This window comes from Mustela nivalis, assembly GCF_964662115.1.
Source record: "Mustela nivalis genome assembly, chromosome: 5".
NCBI classification, from domain to species: domain Eukaryota; kingdom Metazoa; phylum Chordata; class Mammalia; order Carnivora; family Mustelidae; genus Mustela; species Mustela nivalis.
This window is the reverse complement of record NC_139024.1, coordinates 7,693,962-7,712,195: the sequence shown is the minus strand read 5'-3', so window position 1 is coordinate 7,712,195 and position 18,234 is coordinate 7,693,962. Positions and strand designations below refer to the sequence as shown.

The window sequence follows — 18,234 nt, the reverse complement described above, 5'->3', positions numbered from 1 at the left end:
CATGGAGCTGTGGGTGCCGTGAATGCGGACGCTGGGCTTGGGCCCCGCAGCGTTCCGTCCACGCAGCCCTGAGTGTGTGTTCGGGCCTCGACACGTCCTGGCCTGGGAGCTGCTAGTCACGTCGTGACACGGGCCGGCGTCTAGATGTTGGCTTAGGCTGGTGGCTTCCGGATGGAATCCTTTTGAGCCTTCCTAGGTGACGTGCCCAGCAGGGAAAGCACGGCCGGGGTTGTGCAGGTCATCAGGGTTACATAGACGTTCTTCTTTCTTCCAGAAACTGAGGAAGGTGACCCCTGTGTGTTCCCCTTCATATTCAATGGGAAGAGCTACGAGGAGTGTGTTCTGGAGGGCAGGGCGAGGCTTTGGTGCTCCACCACCGCTAACTACGACAGAGACCACGAGTGGGGCTTCTGCAGACACTGTACGTAGCGGGGCGCGCGTCTGGGCTCGGGCTGCCGCTTGGCCGGTGTCCTCCGCACGCTGGCTTCGCGCTCAGACCTGCGTGGATGTCTGGGTTAACTCTGCCGCGTGTCGTTTTTCCATGTCAGGCTTGTTTTCCGTAGAGAAAGGGCATCTCGGTTAGCTCGATGGGATGTGGTACGTGACTGTCACGGAAACTGAAGTAGGGCGGGGCTGAGAGGCCGAGGCCGGGGGCCACCAGGGCCGGTCCTGTAACTCAGGCGGTATATGTCCTCATAGCGTGGCGCTGCCGAGTCCCGGTCATGGGGCTGCGGGGCGGCACGGGCGTCGGCAGGACTGGGGGCAGGCTCGTGGGCCGACTCCCTGCTGTGTGGTGGGCCCGGGCCAGGGTTCTGGGCCGAGCCGGGCTGCGTGCCCTTCGGAGACACTTGGAGACCAGGGCTGTGAGCCAGTCCTGCTCACGTGTGGCACAAATGGATGTGACTGCTCCAGGAACATGATGAGGAAATACACAAAAGACTATTTAATTCTTGTGAACAATCAGGGAGCAAGAGGAGTTAAAGAAATTCTAAGTGTTAAACGTCCGGGGGCTACTGTAGTTCTGCTTTGAGGCTGATGATGGCAGTGCTCCTGGGCTGTTGGATGGCGCTCGGCGTTTTAGGTAACCACAGGGACCTTACTGTGGCTCTGCTTCCTGTCCTCGTTCACTGTGACCAGATGGTGAATAGCCGTCCACGAGGGACTGAGCCATTGCCGTGGGGCCATTCAGAAACCCAGGAGGAGACAGACACAGGGCCCTGAGGGGCCTTGGTCTGTTTCGGGTCAGGGGGTGTGAATGAGACAGCCGAGCTTGGGTAGGGGAGCTGGCGGGGGACCGGGCTGCGACCTGACTCTTCCCTGCGCTGCTCCCCAGCAAACAGCCACCGGATGTCCGCGATCATCTTCAGGTGTGACGAGGACGCGGATATCGGCAGGCCGCAGGTCTTCAGTGAAGTTCGTGGCTGTGAGGTGACATTTGAGTGGAAAACAAAAGTCGTCTGTCCTCCAAAGAAGATGGAGTGCAAATTCATCCAGAAGCACAAAACCTACGACTTGCGGCTGCTGTCCTCGCTCACCGGCTCTTGGTTCTTTGTCCACGAAGGAGTCTCGTGAGTACCTGCCACCATGGCCTGACTGTGGCGGGCTCTTGGTGGCCCGCTTCTGTGTCCCTGCAGAGCTGGGGTGCCATGTAAACCCGGTGCCCACGGTGGCTTGAGAGCCCCGGTCCAGTGCCGGCCGGGCCGGGTGCCCAGAGCTGGGTGTGAAGGCGGAGGTGGCCGGAGAGGGACCATTGGAACCGGAAGCTGTTATCAGAACAGTTCCTGTTTGGGAAAGTGATGGCCAGAGCTGCAACCCCGTTCGCAGGGCGGACTGACCTTGCAGCCCCTCCCCCATCTCTGTGTGTGACAGAGTCCGTCCTGAGGAGCGTCGAGCTCGCGAGGGGCTCCTGTCTGTTGCTGGGTGTTGGCGGGGACGTTGACTTTTTCCCCTCTTGGGCACGGACCACATAGGCTGTGCGGGTCTGAGGCTCGTGGGGCCGTGGTGGCCACTCCGTGACTCCGCCAGGGGCCCTCGGATCAGGAGTCCTCAGAGTGGGGCACAGGCATGGGCTTGGAGGACTTCGGTCCTAAGGTCAGCAGCTCGCTCGCACTGGAGCGCTGCGGGTCCCAGCTCAAGCCCTTCTAAACCACACGGCCTCCGGGTTCACCCAACCCGCCTGGGTGACATGCTGCCTTCTTTAGTAACCAACTACTCCGGGACCTTCCTTGGGAGTCTGTTTCGGTGTTGCGTGCGGAGTGGGCGTGGCATGCTTGGTTATCAGAACAGTTCCTGTTTGGGAAAGTGATGGCCAGAGCTGCAACCCCGTTCGCAGGGCGGACTGACCTTGCAGCCCCTCCCCCATCTCTGTGTTCTTCCACAGGTACTACATAAACCTCTGTCAGAAAATATATAAAGGGCCTCTCGACTGCTCTGACAGAGCCAGCATTTGCAAAAAGAGTGCATCTGGTGTTGTCCAGGTCTTGGGGCTCGTTCACACCCAGAAGCTGGACGTCTTAGGTAAGGCCCTGGGTCCTTTGTGGTGCGTGACTATAGGTGTTGCTTCGGAGTTGGGAAGCTGAGAGCATCCTCCTATGGCCAGGAGGGTCAGCACCGGCTTCAGTTTAAACCGCCGCATACCATTCCCAACGACTGTTTCTCAAGCATTTTGTTAATTCTTGAACATTAGAGTAAGTACACTTTGTATTGCTAGAGGTGGCAGGTCCTAGCAGGTGTGTGCAGAGGGGTCACCTGTCTGGGGAACTACCCCGAGAGGGTCACAGTGGCTGAGGTTCCTCTGGCTCCTGGCTCTAGCTCGGGCTCGAGCGTAACGCGCTCCAGCATGGAGTCGGAAAGGCTGAACCGTTACGCAAGAACTTGGTAAACATAATTCAGAGGTACATTTTTGTAGCGTCTTAACAATTTAGGAAATACCGAAGCTCTTTTTAACAGTGTTAGTAAAGAACTCATTTTGCCGTTAGTTGTTGAGTGGAAGATTCTTTCGTTATTTAATTGAGAGAGAGCGAGTGAGCACACACATGAGAGTGAGTGTGGCGGGGATGGGCAGAGGGAGAAGCAGAGAGAACATCTTTAGCGGGCTTCATGCCCAGTGCAGCGCCCAACACAGGGCTTGATCTCACGCCCCTGAGATCATGACCTGAACTGAAATTTAGAGTCAGACAACCGGACCGAGTCACCGAGGCACCCCAGTCTTTCATTATTTAAAAGGCAGATCTTTCTTAGGAACATCTGGGGTGTGTTCGGGGGACCAATAAAGAAAAACGCTCTTACCTTGTTGGAGCAGAATGGGGTCCCGCATTGTCAAGACTGGAATCTGCTCGAACTGTTGGAGGGGAGACAAGGAATTCTGAGGGAGGCACCGTCCCCGTGGCGGAGCCGCTTGTCGGTCCCGTTGCCCGGAGTGGCCCTCCCAGCACGCCGCTCACTGCTGTTGCCCACACGGCTTACGACGAGGGTCGAGGGTGGCCCCCCGTTGCTCTCGTGGTTGTGTATGGACACTGGATCAGCCCTTCCCCGACTTCCCATAGCCAGCTGGAAAAGGTTTGCAGAGTGAAGGCCTCAAGGAAGGTTTGGCCTGCAGGGATCGCCTAGTCCCCGTCACACCAGGGGCCTTACTCCGTGGCCCTCACAGGACGGCTGTGCAAGGACAGAGCCCAGGGGCTCAATGCCCGGGAAGGGCCGCAGCCATGTGGGTTGGAGAGAGGGACTCTTTGTTCCAGGAAGTCACCCTTATCTGCAGCTCTGCTCTCTGCTGAGCAGTCCTCACAGCACTGTGGGGGTGGGCTCGGGGTTAGAGTCCGTGCCCCAGGTTGGGCAATGAGCTGGGGAAGGTCGAGCTGATGGCCGAGGAGTGTAGGGTGTCCACGGTAAGAGCTGCATTGCTTTGGTTCCTGTGCTCCAGCAGTTTAAGGATTTCTCTTTAAAGCAGTAGAACTTTCAAAATTTTGCACAGGAGCCTGATATTTAATTCATCCAGTACAGCTTTGAATTTGGGCAAGGCTAAGGGCCTGGGCCTTTGGCTGAGCAGTGTCCTGTGTCTTGGCCTGTGTCCCAGGAAGAATAGGTGGGAAGCTGGTACCAAGGCCCGTGTTTCCCCTACCACCCGTGTCTCAGAGGTGTGAGAGTCAGGGGCTGCGGGGTGTGCCCTGCTTCCCAGGCCCCCGCCCTGTGCCCCTGAGCCAGGCTGGGCTCACGCACCCCCAGACGGCTCCGGGTAGCCCCCCACAGTAGCTGGAAGCAGCAGCACCATTGACTTGGCAGCCACGCAGGGTCTTTTGCCTTATGGACCCCCACACGTCAGGTGTCCGCGGTCTCTCGTCTGTGGTGTTTTCAGAAGTGGGAGAGTTGGACACGGAGCCAGGATGCCCGAGAAAACCAGAGCTGTTCTGTTTCTGGATTTTCTCTTTGTAGTTGGGAGATCTAGCCCCTGGCCTGTGACTCTCAGGGTTCCCCGGGGGTGGGGGTGTGTTGGAAAAGCATCTGCAACGACCCTAGAATCCTACAGAACCGGAGCAGCGGGGCTCTTCTCTATGCGCCCACCGTGCTGGGCACATGGCAGACACTTCGGGCCGTGTTCCTCTCAGGCAGGCGGGAGACGTGCTCAACAGGCCAGAGTCGGGCTGCGAGCGCACGGGAGGGGAAGGGGTGTGAGCCCAGGTCTTCCCAGCCCTGCCAGGTGTGGTGCGGACCCAGAGCGGTCACCCAGCTGGGCTGTGCTCCGAACCCAAGAGTGCAGACTTACAAGTTGTGAGAGAGCCAAACATTTGTTCTGTCTTGGCCTTTAACATAGATGCTGATTTCAGACACCGAAGCTTTTTATAACCAGAAATAACGTCACTTCTATCCTTTGTATGTTTCAGATGAGAAAGTCATTGTAACTTACTCGAAAGGTTATCAGTGTGGGGAGAATAAGACGGCATCTGCCGTCATAGAGCTGACCTGTGCGAAGACCGTGGGCAGACCGTCGTTCATGAGGTGAGAGGGTCGGGCCTGCAGGGGGAGCTGAGGAGAGAGTGGCCTGAGAGCTCACCCCATCTCAGTCCTGGTTTTCACTTGTGGGCGTGTGGGCATGTGGGGGTGCAGTCGTGTGCGCAGGGAGAGGGTGTTTGTGCAGCCACTGAGACTTGGGGCCTGGGGAGGGGGCTGGGGCTGTTAATTGTCCTGATGGGGCTGCTCTGCGCAGAGAGGGGTTTCCTGGAAAAGGGGTGGGGACACAGGGTCACTTGACCAAAGCGACTTGTAAAGTGATGTCTCGCTGGCCTCTGCCTTCAGTATCGTTGTAGAACCAAAGGAGCAGCAGTTGGTGCTGCCCAGGCCAGCTGTTAAAGTGGCCTGAGACCCCTATGCAGGTGGGGCTGGTACCTGGGGTGCTCTTGGATCACCTGAGAATTTTCCAGGCAACTGTGCGTCTAGTGCTAGGAACAGTTTGGCCAACAGAGGGAGCATACGAGCTGCTGTTTCCCAATGATTCTTTTAGAAGCTGGGCTGGAATTTCGGGGGAGACCTGGGAATTGTCCTAGGATTTCAATCAATGTAGGAGTCAGAAAAGCTTGTAAAATAAAGTTCAAAACTTTGAGAGCAAGTTTTTCCAACTCTCAGATGTTGCACTGTTTCTTTTCCTTTCTTTCTTTCTTTCTTTCTTTTTTTTTTTTTAAATATTTATTTATCTGAGAGAGAATGGGATGGGGGCAGGGAGAAGCAGGCTCCCCGCTGAGCAGAGAGCCTGACAGGGGGCTCCATCCCAGGACCCCAACGGAGCGAAGGCTGATGCTTAACCAACTGAGCCACCCAGGCATGGTGCCACGCTGTTTCTTAATAAAACAAAACAAAACTGTTACACAGTTGCTTACTTTTCCACATTGCCGATGTACTGGGTCCTCCCCTTCCCGATTATGCTCTTGAGAAAAGTCGGTAAATAGCCATTCCAGCCCAGAGCGGCCGGTGCCTACTATGGGGACGGGGGAGGGTGGGGGGCGTCCGTGGGGACCCGGGCTCAGGACCGCTTGGAGCCCTGGAAGCCAGTCTTGCAGGCGCGAGCAGCTGCGTGTGGCCGCGGCTGCGCGCAGTGTGGCTGGGCGTGACCGCCGTCCTCGCTCGCTCCCCAGGTTCGACATCGACAGCTGCACTTACTACTTCCGCTGGGACTCTCGGGCCGCCTGCGCCGTGAAGCCCCAGGAGGTGCAGATGGTGAACGGCACCATCACCAACCCTGTAAACGGCCAGAGCGTCAGCCTCGGAGATATTTATTTTAAGTAAGTGGAACATTTTCCTTTGGCGCGCTGGAGTGTATTCAGAATCAAACCAGCAGTGTAGATCTTTCCCCCGTGGCGGGGGGAGCTGCAGGGAAAATCGGCAGTGTGTGTTGGTTACTGTTCCTAGGTAGCTGTCGTATTTTGCTTCAGCCAAGGGAAAGCATTACTCAACTATTAAGTTTTAACACCAAAGATGGTGAACTCTAGCAAGAATAAAAATAAAGTCGCTCCTCCTTCTCCTCCCCTCCTGATAATCCCAGGGGTTGGCCACCTGACCTCAGGGACAGGCCACAGCTGCTGGCCGTGCCCGGGCGGGCTGAGGTGGGCACAGTGCGGGCTGCTGCTCAGAGCACAGGCTGGAAGGCAGGAAGAAGATGGGGTGGAAGCTGGCGCCCTCGGCTGTCTTCACAGGCTCCTAGGCCGGCCGACCTCGGGAAGGGCCGTGGCCTCCAGCCCTGCACTTGGGCCCGGCTGTTTGGGTCTATCAGGAGTGGGTTTCTGGAGGGACTGGAGTCACTGCCATCCTTTTTTCTCTTCAGGCTCTTCAGTGCCTCTGGGGACATGAGAACAAATGGGGACAAGTACCTGTATGAAATCCAGCTTTCCTCCATCACAAGCTCCAGAAATCCCGCGTGCTCGGGCGCCAACATATGCCAGGTTAAACCAAACGACCAGCACTTCAGTAGGAAAGTTGGAACTTCCGACAAAACCAAATACTACATTCAAGGTAATTGCTTTCCATCAGTGTTCCATGTTCAGCTTCTTCAGAGGGACTTTAAGAATTTCATGAAGACACTCCCTTCCGTTGAAATCCCCAGTTTGAAAGCAGAAGCCTGGTCTGAGTCTGTGTCCTGCTATGCAGTCGTCAGAACGATTCAAAAATACATGTAAGATGAGCATTTCGCTCTAGGAAAAAGTCACCCCAGTTCATAGATAAGCGCCTGAAAACCAAAAACTTGGTCTCAAGCCAAGGTTGTGAGGTGGGGTGAAGGCAGAAGATAAAGTGTGTGTGTCCAAGAATTGCCTTCAGTTTGGCTTTGTCGTGTTGCTTCTTTACTGGGCAACTTCAGATGTTACTACGGAAGAGTGAGACGTGTTACATCTGTCAAAAGGGTGAAGAGAAAGGGGAGACACTCTTTACAAAGTTAAGTGTGTTTAAAAACCCAGCTGGCTCTGTTGTAAAAAAAGCTCCTAAGAGATTCCCCGAGAGGAGAAGCAGCTGCTCCCCGAGTGGTAGGAGCCCAGACATCCGTGTGCTCACACACAGACGCTGAGTGCCACTGTCCCTGCACGTGGCCTTGCCCTGCAGGCCCAGCAGACAGACCCGCTAGGTCAGCCTGATGCGCTGTCTTGATTTCGCATCATGGAGTAAACTCCCGGGTTCTCTGTTCCTTTCCAGTAATTCTGAGTTTGATTAACTTGGGTCATGTCTGCACGGGCATTTATTTATTCATCGTTCCTAAAACCCCTTTCAGACCTTTGCACTTTCAGTGTTTACCAATGCTAGAAAGTCTGTTTAGTTTTAAGACCACCTTTTGCATTTCATGAAGAAATGCAGCTTCAGTCTCTTCCCGAGTAGGGCCAGAGTAGGAAGCCTGGAGCCCCATCTTGCTGCGATTCGGAGCTGCCATCGGCTGCCCGTCAGCGTGGGGACGTGCGCTCACGTGCCGTCCTTGTGGGGCGGTCCGTTCAGGTCATGCCTCAGCCGGTTATGAGCACGAACTCATGGGGCCTTCCCGAGCCCGGCCCACCGAACCTGGAGCTCCAGGTCCCTTTCCATTCACGGACGTGGCTGCCTCGCACACTAAACGCCCTGGCCCCATAGCAGTGGCGGACTGTGCACGTCGAGCCACCAGCAGACTTCGGAGAGGGCAGCGTCCGCCCGTGGCTCGCTCCCTTCTGACACCAGCTGCGGGTTTCGGGGCGCTTCCGTCACTGCCCTGAGGTTTGAGCATCTGCAGGACTCAGGACTCATTTGACCTGTTACAGTCACGGTTAAGGATGGAAACTGGCCACGGGAGGAGGCATCTAGGGTAGCGTCCGGAAGGGAGCCGGATGCTTCCATCGTCCTCCCGCTGTGGCCAGAGGATGGGTTCTGTTCCCAGCACTGGTGTGTGGCAGTGTGCGTGGACTCTCCCCAACCAGGGACGCTCACCGGTCCCCCAGTGTCCCGGGCTCCGTGTGGAGGCTTGTTCGGTGGGTTGGCTGGCGGGTTGTCCCCTGGGTCCATTTCCATCTCCAGAAGTGCTGATCCCTCGTGGCCAGCCCCTGTTCTGAATCCCGCTGTTAGCTGAGGACAGAGCCTGACCTCTTCTGGAGCAAGGTTCAAGTCTTTCCTGCTTCCTGACGAGAGGCAGGGGCTCCGTAACGTGTGTCAGGAAGCCTGTGAGAAAGCGCACATGTGGGACTCTTGAAGAAGGACCTTTATCTCGGATTTGAAGTCCATACAAACTTTTTACAGACCGTGGAAAGGTGAAGTTGGGCCTTTATTGAAATATTGATGATAACGTTGCCTGTGTTTTGTCTTCCTTTTTGACAGATGGTGATCTAGATGTGGTGTTCGCCTCGTCCTCGAAGTGTGGGAAGGATAAGACGAAGTCTGTGTCTTCCACCATCTTCTTCCACTGTGACCCTTTGGTGAAGGATGGAATCCCCGAGTTCAGCCACGAGACCGCCGACTGCCAGTACCTCTTCTCCTGGTACACCTCTGCTGTGTGTCCTCTCGGGTGAGTACGCTGTCCTGGCATGGCGGGGGCCTCCTTGGTCACTTTGCCCTTGGGACGTGCATGTCCTAGCTGGACCCCAGCTGGCTCACTCAGAATGCAGCTCGAGCATCTGTTGGTGTGAGTTCTCTGCCCCAGCGCTGTCCTGTGGGAATATTCTGGCATGTCTGAGAACCAGAGAGGCAGACCCACGTAGCCAGGACCCCGCTTCAGCGGCTCTCCAGGTCTTGTCCTTCCTGGTCCCCCCACACCCGCAGAGCCACCGTCTGCCCCTCCCAGTGCGTCAGCATGCGCCTACAAGCACACACGAGGCCGCAGCCCCCTCGCTCTTTCCGGCCTGCCCCGGCCGACAGTTCTCCTCACTGGCTCGCGGGAGGCGGCCGCTGTGGCTCCTCTGTGTTCCCGGCACGTTTTTCTGTCTGCTCTAGTGCAGATTGTCGTGGGGTAAATGTTCCTTTAGCTTGAACAAAGTATTGTCTGTGTTTGAAGGAATGAGAACTTGTTCCACAGATTTTGAAAATCGGCCGTATGCCGAGTTTTCGTGGGAGTGCGCGTTTGGGTGCTGAGGACTCCCAGTGGGGGAAGGGCGGCCGGGGCTTCTGTGCGGCCTCGGGGAACCCCCCCCTCTTCTCGGCCCCATGGCCTTTGTTCCTCCGCCCGGTCCACGGCCACGTTGAGAGGCCCTCGCGTAGACGTGCTGTTACACGGTGCTTTCCTCTTGGATTTGTTTTCTCCCTCTTTCATCCGTGTCAGCTTCTCTCAGGAGCTGCTGTTCTCTGTGCTGAGAGTAAGATCAGGAAGGAAGGTTCTTGCCTAGTAGCTGTGTGCTTTGTGTCCTGGAGGAGGTTTTCTCTGCATCCGGAGCTAGGGACAGTGGGGGGGTCCCAGACCCCCTCTGTCTGACCTCCAGTCAGCTTTTGCTTTTGAAAGCGTCCGCTTTGTCCTGCGTTTTCCAGGAACGTGGATGTGAGGCCAGCGTCAGCGAATTTCTAAATGTCAGTGTTGTGTAAACAACACCGGGCAGTTAAGACCCAGTAACGAGAAATTAACTGAAAAAATAGAGACACACTGGGACACTGAAGCACACTTCCGAGTAATTCCGGGCTCCCCGGCGCGCCCGGAAGTGGAAGCGAGGGCACACTTGGAAGCGAGTGAGGCCGAGCGCCTCTCCCGCCAGAGCACCGCTGCGGCCGTGGGGCTCTCCCCGCCCAAGCAGATGGGGAAGGGGAACACGGCGCTCCTCCTCCTCGTGGATGGGCATTAGCTGACTTGGCTCCGGCCGAACCCTGATCGGCATGGTTATACGTACATAGTCGGGCCGTCGGCTGCCCTCTGACCCAGCTCGAACGAGTGGTTTTCTGAGTCTGTAGCATCTGTAGCCACCAGTTCACTGCACTGCTCCTGAGCAGCCCAGAGGGTCCTGTCACGTTCCTCTCTGCCTTCTTGGTGGGGTGGGGGGGGGGAGGTGGGGGCAAGAATTGCCACCAGGGGTTCGTTCTGTCGCTGCCATGAGTGCCCACGGGACCAGGAGTGTCAGGTCCGTCCACAGACGCCTGGTTCTCTGAACAGAAAGGGAAGTCCGTCCTGGTGCTGCTGGTGTTCTGTTAGTGAATTTTTACGACTTTCCTTGGTTAAGGTCCTGGACCAATCTTAGCTGGTGGAGTAGCAGGCGTGTTCGTCCCTAGCCCTGTCTCCCGGGACGAGCAGCCTGGATAGATGGTGCCGCGCCCCGTGCTGTCCTGGGGGGGACCCTCCACCCCCGTGGTGCAGACACTACGTCCCCAGACAAGGTGCAGGGAGGGAGAGGCCTTCGGACAGCAGGCGGCCACTGTTTGTCCCCAGAGAGGAGGGTCGCGGGTCCTGGGAGACCACTGGGGACCCTCGTCCCGCTCGTCCCCCTCACAGGTGCCTCTGTGCCCTGACAGTTGTCTGGTGGGAGGAGTCAGGACTCCGGCTGCGGTCCTCTGTCGCCGCCGCGCGCCGAGGGCCAGGCAGCGCCGTCCACCCGTGTGCTGGACTCCTGTCTAACCTCCATGTCCAGGGACTCTGTCACTGCTGCTGTCTGCATCCTGGTTGGGGGACCGCGAGGGTGGCCGCTGGGGTGGCACGCCCCCAAGTGACGTGGCTTCCTTTCAGGGTGGGCCTCGATGGTGACGGTGCGGGCGAGGCCACGCCGGAGCACAAGGGGCTGTCGGAGCGGAGCCAGGCCGTCGGCGCGGTCCTCAGCCTGCTGCTGGTGGCGCTCACGGGCTGCCTGCTGGCGCTGCTGCTTTACAAGAAGGAACGGAGGTGAGGAGAGGGAGGCGGTGCAGGGTGAGGGACTGTCCTGGGATCTGGGACTCTGTGTGTGTGTGTGTGTGTGTGTGTGTGTGCGCGTGTGTGTGTGTTGACACCGTGGATGCTGTCTCTGAAGTTTTATTTCATAAATGGCTCCATTCCTGTGACAAGGCGTTCGGTGTGACCGGCGCCGTGAAGCCCGACTCCGTGGAGCCGGTCCCAGGCATCTGAGTCGGGCTCTGGTGCTCCCTTCACGGAGCAGGTGCTTGGGGCGCTCAGCCAGGCCCGCCGGTTTCTAGGATGTTGGTCTCTGGTTGTGTCCAGAGATAGATGGAAGATGACCACCTTTGACGAGCGCACTGTGTCCTGCTCCGCTGAGCCCGCCGTCCTGTCTTCCTCCTCCTCCTCCCCTTGCCAGAGTGAGCATTTGTGAGATGCGCGCCATGTGCCATGCCATCCTCTTGGCTCACCTTCCCTGGGTAAAAGGGCTTATCCCGCGTGTGGCTGTCCACCTGGGAGATGGCCGTGGCGTGCACGGGTGAAGCCCAGAGCCCTGTGGCGTGACCATCCCCTGCAAGCGAGGGCTGGCGTCCGGAGTCCTGAGTGCAGCCGTCTCACCCCGGAGAGGCTGGCCGGGGAACAGAGTCAGGGCAGAGGGCTGGGTATGAGCTGGTCTCGGGTTAGTCGTTTGGCACACAGAATCTCACTGCGGCCCGGGGTGGCCTTTTCATAGTCAACACGGGTCAGCGGAAAAGCACAAATATTAGCTAACTTGCCCTTGCTAGACCACTAGGAGGTAGAGCAGGGTTCAGATCTACTTCTGTCCAATTCCAGAGTATTCTTTTCACCGAACTGGGTTATGGCCCCACTGCTGTGGGCTAAGTGGGCCTGTGCCGTGGAGGGCTGTGTCCCCACCGGCTGCCGGCTTCTCTGTCGGGCGCGTGAGGGGCCGGGGCCGGGGCAGTGGGGCTCTGGCCCTGCTGCTTCCTCCCTGCAGCGACTGTGCTTGCCCTGCAGGGAGCTGGTGGTGAGCAGGCTGACCGGCTGCTGCCGGAGGAGCGCCAACGTGTCCTACAAGTACTCGAAGGTAACGTCCCGCCTTCCCCCGCGTGTGCAGCCGGCCGGCGGTGCTGACCTCAGTCCGTGACAAGGAAAATGCCTTCATCGTCGGTTGTCCTACGAGAGGGAAAACATCATCTGTTGTTTTTAACCCAAACCCCTTATTTGTTTTTTTTTCCTTCAATTTTTTCTCATTGTGGTTACAGCTTCAGTTGCTTCTGCTTTGTTGGTTATTTAAAAAAAATAAAAAAAAACAGTGAAAATTTCTGTGCCATCTGCCATTTGGATGGATGCTTTCAGATGACTCCCCAGACGGGCGTTATTTGGCTGAAGGCTCGTGGCTCGTGATACGCCTACCAGTCCGCTTCCTAAAAGGCTGATCTCAGACCCAGTCGTGTCCCTCCTGTGGCTTCTCTTCGGGCTCGGCCCCGCCCGTCCATTCCCCCCACCCCCGCCGACACCTGGCTTGGGTAGAGGCCGCTTTCCTGCCCTTGGCGAAGCTGTCTGCCTCGGTGGGGTCTCAGCAGGAGCCGACAGTCGCCGGCCCTCCCTTCCTCTCCTCGTGGGGAGCCTGGGAATGTGGGAACTGCAGTGGGCAGAGGAGGGGGGTCCCCGACTCCGGGGTAGGTCGTGGAAGGGAGGGCCACAGAGGAACAGAACGCAGCGGGGCCTCAGCTGGGCTCCAGGGTCCTGCTTTGTCTCTGGCAGGTGAACAAGGAGGAGGAGGCGGATGAGAATGAAACGGAGTGGTTGATGGAAGAGATCCAGGTGCCGACCCCGAGGCCCGGGAAGGAAGGACAGGAAAACGGCCACATTACCACGAAGTCTGTGAAGGCCGAAGCCCTTACCTCCCTGCATGGGGACGAGCAGGACAGTGAGGATGAGGTTCTGACCATCCCGGAGGTGAAGGTGCACTCGGGCAGAGGGACTGGGGCCGCGGGTGTGCCGCAGGGGAGAGTCCCGCAGAGGAGTGGGCTTCGGGAGAGCGCAGAGGGTGCTGGGGTGCCGGCGAGAGGGGACCGGGCCCGCAGAGGGAAGGCCAGGCCCGCGCCGCCCAAGACCTTGAATTCCGGCAGCCTGGCGTCCTTCCATGATGACAGTGACGAGGACCTCCTACACATCTAGTCTCCTGGGGCCTCCAGGAGACGTGGGTCCGGCGTCGCCAGGCACCTCCAACCAAATAAGACTTCAGCTCGATGATGCTTCTGTCATTTTTGCCTTTAACAAAAACTGTTTCAAAAGGGAAGAGTTTTTGTGATGGGGGAGAGAGTGAGGAGGTCAGGTTTACAGTCCTTGGAACAAGGCTCTGCTCCTGTCACTGGGGGCAGAGCTGGGGCCCTGGGTTTTGTCCCCAGCCCTCACATAAAAGCATGGCAACCGTGCACGTCATATTATGTGCCCGGGCCACACGCGTCTTGGAACCGAGGGCTGTGTATTTGAGAAAAACCCTTGCTGCTTTAGGCCCTGTAGGGTTTTGACCATTATATTTTAGCATTTAATTCTCTCCTCCTATTTATTGACTTTGACAATTACTCAGGTTTGCAAAAAAGAAAAAAAAAAAAAGAAAAAAGAAAAAAAAGAAAAAAAAAACCAAAAGAAAAAAAACCAACCCAACAGTCTTTTTCCTGCCGGCTGGGATACCGTCGTGGTTCGTCCGCTGTCCGGAGGAGGAGCTGTCGGTGTGCTAGGAAGGTTCTGTAGGAGATTTTGAGCTGGTCAATAATGTAGCCTCTAAGTTAGAATGCTCCATCCTGTCCTTCCTTTTTGCTTCCTGATTCTGAGGGGAACGCACACGTGCGGGCACACACGCGTGCGGGGCTCCCCGAGTGCCTAGGCTTGGGAGGGTTCGCCTGTTCTCTGCCTTTCGTCAGTAACGGCTGCAGCTTTTTGCATGACATCCTCGATCCTAGGTGCACAGGGCACATGTATCAGTATTTCTTTCGCCGGCTGGTGAATTCAAACAACCCACCCAAAGATTGATTATTTGTGTGTGTGTGTGAGGATGGAGTTGAGATTTCAGAGAAAATAACTTTTTTCCAGATTTGGGATATAGGTCTCACCTCTTCAGGTTCTCATGATACCACCTTTACTGTGCTTATTTTTTTAAGAAAAAAAAAAAAAAAGTGTTTATCAACCATTCGACCTATAAGAAGCCTTAATTTGCACAGTGCGTGACTTCATGGAAATTGCATGAAAGCTGATGATGGGCTAGCATCTTGCCCTAGCATTGCACTTGGGATTCCTGCTCTGGGGGTGCTGGGTCGGCCTCTCAGTGCTGCAGGACGGGAGGGCAGGAGCGCTGTCCTTCCCTGGCTGTTGGCACCTTTCTTGAAGTGTTTAATGAATGACTTTTCTCGAATTATAGAATTGTATATAGACTCTGGTATTCATGTACTGAAAAGCAAGCTACCCTTGGTTTGTACTCGGTTTGGCTGGCTAATTTGATTTCAACATGAGTGTATTTTTTAAAATTGATTTCTTTCCTCATTTTTTTTTCAATCAAATTTACTGTAATATAAAGTATTCAACAGTTTCAATAAAAGATAAATTATTAGTCGGGTGTTACTGCTTTGTCCCCCTCGATGGCGAAATGTTGCCGAGCCCACTGCCACGTCTGCCCTTGTGTTCTGTGAAGTTCCCGAAGAGGTCTGGGTTTGGGTTTCGGTGGCACGATGCTCGCTGTCTTAGGACCTTGACCATCGCCGTCCTGGGCTCTCGACCTCACCGTCCTCGCCAGCTGTTGCTATAGGTCGTTTTAGGAAAATGGGCCCTGACAGCAGGTATTTTCAGAGAAGCGGTTTTTTTGGTAAGTGCACAGCCCTCGTGCTTCATTTCGTTGAGCCAACTTTCTGACGCCCTTTTGTTGGAGTCTGTCCAAGGGCAGCGGGGAGGTAGAGTTGGGGAGAGGTAAGCACAGTGTAGGCAAGTGCATGTCAAGGAAATCCGTGGTACAGTGGAAATCTGCTCTCACTAGAACACTTAAAACCATTCGAAACCAGTTGTATGCCAACCACTAAATCGCACAGTGCACATGAGGGCCCTTTAGAAGGGCTGACTGCCGCCCAGGCATTTAAAACAATCTTGCGGAATAATGCAGTCCTTCATGTGAGTGCACGGATGGGCCTGCAGGACTTAACTAAGTCTCTTTTTGGGGCTCAGGTCACGAGGGAATACTGAGCGTGTTGGGGGCAGACGGTGTGCATGAGGTGAGGTTTAAAGAAATCCCCTTCACCAGCTTCTGAAGAACATTCATGACTTAGGTGCGCTCACATGACTTGCTTCTCCAGGTGGACTTAAATGACTTGGGGTTAGCCTTTCCCTTGAGCTAGCCTTGCCGTGTGGCCAAGGAGCATGGGGTGAGCGAGGGATGCCGGCAGAGAGCCACAAGTTGGGTGCTGTGGGCGCGGGGCTGGCCGCCCGGCCGGACTATCCATGCACCTGTCCAGGCTCAGGCGGGGACCGTGAGCCAGGCAGGTGAGGAGGTAAGGCTGGAGTGGGCCGGGACTCGAGATGTCTCCTGAAAGTCCCAGTGAGCCGTGTGCACCTGCGCCAAAGACCTGTGAGAGTGTGGAAGGGCAGGGTTGTAGCAGAAAGGACTGGATGTGCGCTAATACCTGGTGGGCTGTGCAAGCCGCCCCTGTGGCCCTGCACACCCTGGAGAGCCTCTCAGCTTGGAAGGAACTAAATAAAGACTTTTTTTTTTTTTTTTTTTTTTTAAGATTTTATTTATTTATTTGTAAGAGAGAGAGAGAGTGAGAGCGAGCACAGGCAGACAGAGTGGAAGGCAGAGTCAGAGGGAGAAGCAGGCTCCCTGCAGAGCAAGTAGCCCGATGTGGGACTCGATCCCAGGACGCTGGGATCATGACCTGAGCCGAAGGCAGCTGCTTAACCAACTGAGCCACCCAGGCGTCCCAAAATAAAGACTTTTCTTAAAGATGGAGGGAAATGGGGCGCCTGGGGGGCTCAGTCCATTAAACATCTGTCTTTGGCTGAGGTCATGATCCCAGAATCGTGGGATCAGCCCCCCCCACCTCAGGCTTTCTACTCAGCGGGGAGCCTGCTTCTCCCTCACCCTCTGCCTCAGCTCCCCCTGCTTGTGCTGCCTCTCTCTCGGTGTCAGATAAATACAAAAAAATAAAAAAGATGGAGTGAAAGAGCAAAGTAAAGCTTGTGACTTGTTTCTCCTGTTTTTTTTACATCTTAGTCTCTGTTGTGTGCTGACCAGTTTGCAAACCAAGTTCAGTGAAGAATTACTTCAGATATTATATTTTGATGCTGCATAGAGTGAAACTAGACTGAACACATGGTACAGTTGGTCGTCACCCCTGGACAAGGCAAAACCGGGGGCCCCCGTGTGCGCACCCCACTGTGTGGGGTGACCCGATGGCTGCCCTCAGCACCGTCCTGGAGGAAACGGTTTTGGGGAGCTGGCCGTGTGGGGTGCGTAGCTGGACACACCGTGCGGTGCGGTGCCTCAGAAAGCCCTGGTAGAAGCCAAGAGCTACGTCCCAGCAAACCTTGGGACCTTTGGCTGCAGAATTTTTTTTTTTCTTTAATTTTGAGATGATCAGGACATACAGAAATTTTGAACAAATAGGACAAGGAACATTTTTCCTTCTCTGTTGCTCTTTTTAGTTTATTCCAGCCCAGAGAGTTCCTCTGTCTTCTTTGTACTTCCATGGCCTTGACACAGGAGGTTGCCCTTCTCACCCTGCTTGGGGTCTGACACCCTGACAGGCCGCTGTCCCCATGGGCCGCCCCTCCCCCGCCCGGCCCCTGGAGGATCCCTGTTGTGCTCTGCCCCACCTCGTGGCCTTAGCACTCTTGTTCAGGAAGCGTGGGACAGAGACCTCAGGTGGGACAAAATCATACTTCAATGAGGAAGTTTTGTCATCATAGAGTGGTGTTTCCCAAAGTGTGCCCCAGGGAACCCTTGTTCCGTATGATTTTAGTCAGTGTTCTACAAAACCTGGAAAGGGCCTGTGCCCAAGTCAGTTTGGAGGTTCCTAATTAGAGAGCCTTTCTTGCCGCGAGACCTCTAGAGTCTTTAAAAGGAGGGATGGCTGAAATTACAATAAAAGATGTGGCCAGTGAGTCTCCACGAAAGGGTATGGGACGCCAGGCTTTCTGAGTGTTTGTCAGTGTCCCCTGGGGGAGCCTGGTGGCTCGAGGCCAGACCCCCGAGAAAGGCTGTCACTGTGGGCCCCAGTTCTGTTGTTTGCGGGGGGGTCACAGCGAACGGGCTGGGGGGTGCTATCTGATAGACATGGAGGGCCCAAGAGCTGCGCCCCATCTCGGAACCTGCTCTCCCTGAAGAAGCCCCTGCCGCTTGTGCCCCCGCAACACCTCTCCCCCATCTGGGCCCGGGTCTCGAGCCGCTGACCATGGCACTGACGGTGGTGGGGGCTCTGGGTACTGGCACGCCCTTCTCTTCTCTGCGCATTCGAGCAGCGAGTCGATGTTGTTAGGGGTTGAATCGTGTCCCCCCAAGTTCACGTGTGGAATGCTAAGCCCTCACACCTCAGGATGTGACCTTAGATGGTCTTTGCAGAAGTCCTCAAGTTGAAGTGAGGTCAGTGGACCCTGATCCACTAGGACTGGGGGAAAAAAGGGAAAACTTGGGGAGAGACAGATGTGCACAGAAAGAGGATGTGAACACACAGGGAGGAGATGACCTTCCACAAGCCGGGGACAGAGGCCTGGAACACACCCTCCCCTCACTGCCCTGGGAAGGAAGCAATCCTACCTTGGTTCTGGAGTTTCGACCTTCAGGACTGGGACATAATACCTTCCTGCCTGGCCCGACGGCTTCATTACATAATCCAGGATCCGAGGCCCTGTCGTGCTCCTGGAGGGGCCAGGCAGCCATCAGGCCCAGAAGGACCTGTGGCTGGGTCCAGGGCCAA

At 56.0% G+C, this 18,234-nt stretch overlaps 1 protein-coding gene across 1 annotated transcript in view; it reads left to right on the top strand.

Moving 5' to 3' along the window:
* IGF2R (insulin like growth factor 2 receptor) overlaps positions 1 to 14,882 on the top strand; it is a 95,644-nt gene extending 80,762 nt beyond the window's left edge. The window contains exons 39-48 of the mRNA XM_082729508.1: positions 275 to 421; positions 1,334 to 1,568; positions 2,381 to 2,517; positions 4,878 to 4,992; positions 6,123 to 6,269; positions 6,809 to 6,996; positions 8,809 to 8,995; positions 11,129 to 11,281; positions 12,287 to 12,356; positions 13,037 to 14,882. Of these exons, the coding sequence (XP_082585634.1) occupies positions 275 to 421; positions 1,334 to 1,568; positions 2,381 to 2,517; positions 4,878 to 4,992; positions 6,123 to 6,269; positions 6,809 to 6,996; positions 8,809 to 8,995; positions 11,129 to 11,281; positions 12,287 to 12,356; positions 13,037 to 13,453 (1,796 nt within the window). The 3' untranslated portion in view covers positions 13,454 to 14,882. The remainder of the gene's footprint in view (positions 1 to 274; positions 422 to 1,333; positions 1,569 to 2,380; positions 2,518 to 4,877; positions 4,993 to 6,122; positions 6,270 to 6,808; positions 6,997 to 8,808; positions 8,996 to 11,128; positions 11,282 to 12,286; positions 12,357 to 13,036) is intronic.
* The last annotated feature ends 3,352 nt before the right edge of the window (positions 14,883 to 18,234 follow it).